The sequence below is a fragment of the Odocoileus virginianus genome, chromosome 10 (assembly GCF_023699985.2).
Source record: "Odocoileus virginianus isolate 20LAN1187 ecotype Illinois chromosome 10, Ovbor_1.2, whole genome shotgun sequence".
NCBI lineage: Eukaryota > Metazoa > Chordata > Mammalia > Artiodactyla > Cervidae > Odocoileus > Odocoileus virginianus.
This window is the reverse complement of record NC_069683.1, coordinates 23,999,514-24,005,707: the sequence shown is the minus strand read 5'-3', so window position 1 is coordinate 24,005,707 and position 6,194 is coordinate 23,999,514. Positions and strand designations below refer to the sequence as shown.

The following is a 6,194-nucleotide window of genomic DNA, read 5'->3' as shown; positions in this document are numbered from 1 at the left end:
ATGGCTATACTACCCAAAGCAATCTATAGATTCAATGCAATCCCTATCAAACTACCAACGGTATTTTTCACAGAACTAGAACAAATAATTTCACAATTTGTATGGAAATACAAAAAACCTCGAATAGCCAAAGTAATCCTGAGAAAGAAGAATGGAACTGGAGGAATCAATCTGCCTGACTTCAGACTCTACTACAAAGCCACAGTCATCAAGACAGTATGGTACTGGCACAAAGACAGAAATATAGATCAATGGAACAGAATAGAAAGCCCAGAGATAAATCCACGAACCTATGGTCACCTTATCTTCGACAAAGGAGGCAAGGATATACAATGGAAAAAAGACAACCTCTTTAACAAGTGGTGCTGGGAAAACTGGTCAACCACCTGTAAAAGAATGAAACTGGAACACTTTCTAACACCATACACAAAAATAAACTCAAAATGGATTAAAGATCTAAATGTAAGACCAGAAACTATAAAACTCCTAGAGGAGAACATAGGCAAAACACTCTCCGACAAAAATCACAGCAGGATCCTCTATGATCCACATCCCAGAATTTTAGAAATAAAAGCAAAAATAAACAAATGGGACCTAATGAAACTTAAAAGCTTTTGCACAACAAAGGAAACTATAAGCAAGGTGAAAAGACAGCCCTCAGATTGGGAGAAAATAATAGCAAACGAAGCAACAGACAAAGGATTAATCTCAAAAATACACAAGCAACTCCTCCAGCTCAACTCCAGAAAAATAAATGACCCAATCAAAAAATGGGCCAAAGAACTCAACAGACATTTAACCCTGGATTTCTCTCTCTCTTTTTTTAAGAGCTGAGAGCACGTTAAGAGTTCAAAGCCCCACCCAGCAGGGCCTAAGCGTTCCCTCAAAAAAACTGGCAGGCCACCAACCGCCACCTCCCTTCAGGCCAATCCCTGAAGGATACAGATAAGCCGAGGAGACAGTCACATCGGGGTACGCGGGGTCCAACCCTACATTAGTTAATCTGGTTTGCGGGTCGGAGGTGCGGAGGTGCCGAGAGGCCGCTCCTTTCCCTATCTCTCTCCAGCCTCTCCTCTCCCGGAGTCCCTGCCCCTCAGCCCCGCCCCTATTTGGCTTCCAATCCCATTCCGCCTGGAGCTCAAGCGGCCAATCAGGTGGCGGCCCTGCCGAGGGGGCGGAGCTGAGTGGCGGAGACTGAAGTCGCCTATTTCAGCTGCCGCGCTGGAGAGGCGTGAGCCGAGCCCACTTGCAAAGTTCTGCAGCGCCACTCAGACACCATGGCGGACAACCGGGATCCAGCCAGCGACCAGATGAAACACTGGAAGGAGGAGAGGGCCGCGCAGGTACACCCTGCGCTCTCCGAGCCGGCCCTGCGGTCCGCGTAGGGAGCTGGGTGTCCTCGAGTAACGGCCCCTGCTGCCCCAGCGCGGAGGTTCCGGGGAGGGAGGGCTGTACCACCGATCGCGGGGGGCTAGGGGTGTGCGTGCGCTTCCTTTCGGTCTGGTTGGACGGTTACATTCGCGGGCGGGAGGGGAGAGGGTTCTGGGCCCGGGGGCAGCGGTCCTGCAGGGTTTGTGGTAGGCTGCAGGTCGTGGGTGGTTGGCTTACATTTTTGCACCTTTGCCAGCTGGGACAGAGGTCGCAGTTTGAGGCAGCAGTGAAGGCTTATGGGGAAAGAGGCAGAGAGCTGCAGCTGCAAGAAAGGAAGTGACGGGGGAAGTGGGAGCAGGCTCTAGCTTTGCCCTCGCTCAAACAATAACTACCAGCTTTGGGGTGGGGGGGGGCGGGTGGGGGGTGTCTTGGGGGCAGAGAACGTGTTTTATCATCTCCATGTCCCCAGCACTGAACATAAAGCATTGTTTATGTGTTAGTTGCTCAGTCGTGTCCGACTCTCTGTAACCCCATGAACCGTAGCCCACCAGACTGCTCTGTCCATGGAATTATCCAGGCAAGAATGCTGGAGTGGGTTGCCATTCCCTTCTCCAGGGGATCTTCCCGACCCAGGGGTGGAACCCAGGTCTCCCGTGTTGCAGGCAGATTCTTTACCATCTGGGCCTCCAGGGAAGCACACATACAGCATTAAACAGCTAAATAAAAAGATTTGTACACCCATGATTTCTTTTGCACTTAAGAACATCGTCTAGCATTTTAGAGCTAGAAGTGACCTTAGTGATTAATTAATACATTTATTTACACCTATACTTTGAGTGCCAGCGCGTGCTAGGCACAGCGCTGGGGCAAGTGGAACAAATTCCAGTGAGGCCGAAAGCTCAGTCAAGTTTGGGAGTCAAGACAGGTAAATAGATGGTTACCTTCCAACGTGGTCAGGGCACTAATACAGGTTATCTGCTGAGTGTAAGGGGAGTGACTGACTCTGTTGGCACGCTTCTCAAAGCAGGTGACATCTGAATGAGAACTTTACAGCTGAGTAGGAATTCAGCCCAGGAGTGGTTGGCCAGTCATTCCTGGCCTGTACGCCTAGGATGCAGAGCATTAAAGAGCATCTCTGAGCAGGTTGGGTGGGATGGGCACTTCTGTTTTGAGTCTTCTTTTGTCAAATTTGCCTAGAGAGTCTTCGGGACTTGCCCAGTTCCTATGGCGGCTGGTTAATGGCAGAGAGAGGACTAGAGTCATGCTTTCCTCATCTTGTCTAGTGCTGTTTCTTCTTTTTAAAATTTATTTTTAACTGGAGGCGAATTGCTTTACGATATGGTGTTGGTTTCTACCATACATCAGCATGAATCAGCCATAGGCAAACATATGTCCCTCCCCTCCCGAACCTCCCTCCCACCTCATGCCACCCGTCTAGGTAGTGACAGAGTACTCGGTTACTGCTCTTCCTTAAAACCGGGTTAGTGTTCAGAGCTAGTATTAATGCTGAGTGCTCATGGATTGCTTTGTAGTTCTCTGTTTGTGAGAAGGCTGCCATTCTCTTTAGAGGGCCTGGAAAATCTCTTTTCTCATTTTGTTCCTTATTATGTGCTCCTAGGGTATTTGGCTTTTCCTGAGTTCTCAGTCAAAATGAACCAGAGAGACTTAGCATCTTATCAATCAAGGACAAGTGGCTAGTCAGTGGCAGAGTCAAGATTAGAACTCTGCCTCCTGGAGCCAGGACTCTCTGTATACCCAGTGGTTGCTGCATCTTGGTTCACAGGGAGGCTTTCTTGAATACTTGGTGAATTGGAAAAAATATGGGCAAATGAGTTTCTCTTAAAACAAAATTCATTCTTTTGAAAGGACTCCCTTGAGACTAGCTTGCCTCATCACTGTTTGGGAGAATCAGTAACTGTTGTTAAATCATTAAGGTCTTGCTGGTGACTTGCCCTACATGGTCACCCTTGTGAGAAACAGCTGGCCTGCAAAGCACATCTATAATCTGGCGACTCCTGGTTGAAATACTTCTATCTCCTCTGCCCATGCATCTCAGTGCACTGTTTACACTGGCCTGATTGGCGGTCACATTGGTGTCTTGTTTTTCCTTACTTGAGCAGCTCTGAGTGAAAACTGCTTATTTTTATGAGACTGCCCTCTTCCCAAAGGAATTTTGCATCTGTCACATACTCTTTGTAATTTTCCAATGTTTTCTTTGGAAAATTTTCAAACATTCAGAAAAGTGAGAAAAATTGTGTAGTATATGCCTATATACCCACCACATTTTTAAAAATTTCTTTTAACATGTAATTCCATATTTGTCTGTCCCTTCATACATCCCTTGACCTATGTTTTGGAGGGACACTTCAGAGTATGTTGTAGACATCAATAGACTTGATGCAAATTACCAGAATTCATTGTTTATTTATGTTTTTAAGGCAAAATTTGTATACAAAAATATCCCAATATGAAGTGCACCAGTCTGCTTTTTGATAAATATAAACACCTGTGAATCTGGTTCTTTTATCAAGATGTAGAGGATTCTCATTACCCTGGAATGTTCCTGCATGCTGTTTCCCATCTTTCCCTGCTCCTCCTGCAGTCCTGCTCCAGGCAACCACTGATGATTTTGCTTTTTAACCATTGATTTAGATACTTTTTGTGTAATGCTGCTTTCATTCAGCAAATATGTTTTAAGATTAAAAAAAAAAGTTTTAGGATTCATTCCTGCCATTGCATGTATGGCTGAGTAGTATTAATACTAGTACTACTAGTGGTAGTCCGTTGTCTGATTAGAGCACCGTGTGCTTATCCCGTTGTTGGGCACCTAGACTGTTCCCAGTGTGTGGCTATTATGAATTTAGTTTCTATAAAGAGTCTTATACAAGTCTTTTTGTGCACATATGCTTTTATTTCTCTTAAAACATGCCTGTGAAAAGATTGCCGAGTAAGTAAATAAGGTAAGTGAATGTCTTATGAGAAATTCCTAAGCCTTCTTCTGATGTGGTTTACCATTTTACACTTCTGTCAACAGTGTTTGAGAGTTACATTGGTCCACATCCTGCCATCCTTTGGGATTGTCGTTCTTTTAAGTTTAGCCTTCCTGGTGAATAAGAAGTGATATTTGCATTGCCCTGATGACCAGTGATGCATCTTTTCATGTGCATATTTGACCATTGGTATACAGTATTTCTTCCCTGGTGCCTCAGATGCTAAAGAATCTGCCCGCAATGCAGGAGATCTGGGTTCGATCCCTGGGTCAGGAAGATCCCCTGAGGGAGGAAAGGACAACCCACTCCAGTATTCTTGCCTGGAGAATTCATGGACAGAAGAGTCTAGTAGGCTACAGTCCACAGGATCGGAAAGAGTCAGACATGACTGACTAACACACACATATGTATTTCTTTAATAGATTTGTTCAAATCTTTTGTCCTTTAAAACATTGGATTGTTTGTTTTACTATCCTTGATTCATAGCCCATGTTTTAAGTACAGTCACGCATGGGCTATGTGCTGTCATAGTACATCCCAAAGTGTATAATGGCATAAACATATTAGAAGATTATTTCTCTCTTACATGATCAGCCAAAATGGATTGAGGTTGAAGGAGGAGGTAGTGAGTCCTCGGCGGCCCACAGTTACCCAAGGCTGCAGGCTGAAGGAGGCTTCTTCTGTGTCAACACATGGTTTCTTAACGTTGCCCTCCACATCACTGTCTAGTCACAGACGATTAAGAACATGGAGGAGATTATGTGCGAGGTTTAGACGCCAGGCTGGAAGTGGTGTATGTCACTTCTGCCTGCATTCCTTTGTCTAGAACCCTTTCACATGGCTGCACCCGCTGTGAGTGAGGCTGGATGACAGTCTTCCTCTGCACCCAGGTCGCCAACCCTTCTACATTGTGTCCAAACATACTTTCCATGTGGTGACAATCTCTCTAGCCATTTTCTTCTGATGTGGTGATGGGCGAACAGGCATAATCTCTTTTAAAAGGGTATGTTGGACTTTTAAAATATTCTTTCTGTTAGAAATTTATGACAGTAAAGTGTAGTATTTATTTTTTTCAAATCTTCACTTGCTTGGCAAGTGCTTTTTTAAAAAATAAGTGGGCAGTTCTGCATCAGTATCTTGCCTTCCACCACCCACTTTGTTTATATTTGCTCTGGACTGTGAGCGCTTTAAGTTATGGAACTGCTGCTGGAGGGTACCCTGCAGTCTCCTCCCTCCAAAACCGGATGCTGAATGTCTCTCTGGGCGTCTCCTCCTTTGGAACCCAGGTCAGCCAGCATGAAGACAATTTATGGGGCGTCTCTGCTTGTGGGCATGTTTCGTTGCTGACAAGTGAATTGAGACCTTTGTGAAATTTAATAAGCGAATGACAAATCAAATACATTCATAGGTATGACTTCAATCTTCTTAAAAATCTTTATTTTTCTTTCGCTCAAAAGTAGGTTTAGGGGAGGGAGGTGATTCTCCAGGTATTTCCAGTCCCTCTGAATGGAACTTGATGGAAACTTTGTTTATTGCTTAGAATGCCATTGGTTCTTCCTGTGGGAAACTTAAGGTAGTTAGTAGCCTCTGATGCCCTAAAAACTGGAGAATTTGAGCATTTCGAGCCTTACCTTTTTAAACAGTTCCTTATTACTTAGAAGAGAAGTTGGGTTTTAGACCATCCATTCCTGTCAATGAGTCATAAGACAGAACCTTTGAGGGTTTATGTATTTTTTTAGGGTAAACTTGGTAATAGCTGCAGTGACATAACATTGCCAACATTCAGGGTTCTGGAGAAGAGATGACTGAATAACTTCTTGTGCACATGTGTTT

General features: G+C 44.8%; 1 protein-coding gene across 1 annotated transcript in view; it reads left to right on the top strand.

Moving 5' to 3' along the window:
* Positions 1 to 1,211: 1,211 nt before the first annotated feature.
* The window catches only part of CAT (catalase), a 35,640-nt gene continuing 30,657 nt past the window's right edge, over positions 1,212 to 6,194 (top strand). The window contains exon 1 of the mRNA XM_070473193.1: positions 1,212 to 1,343. Within this exon, the coding sequence (XP_070329294.1) occupies positions 1,278 to 1,343 (66 nt within the window). The 5' untranslated portion in view covers positions 1,212 to 1,277. The remainder of the gene's footprint in view (positions 1,344 to 6,194) is intronic.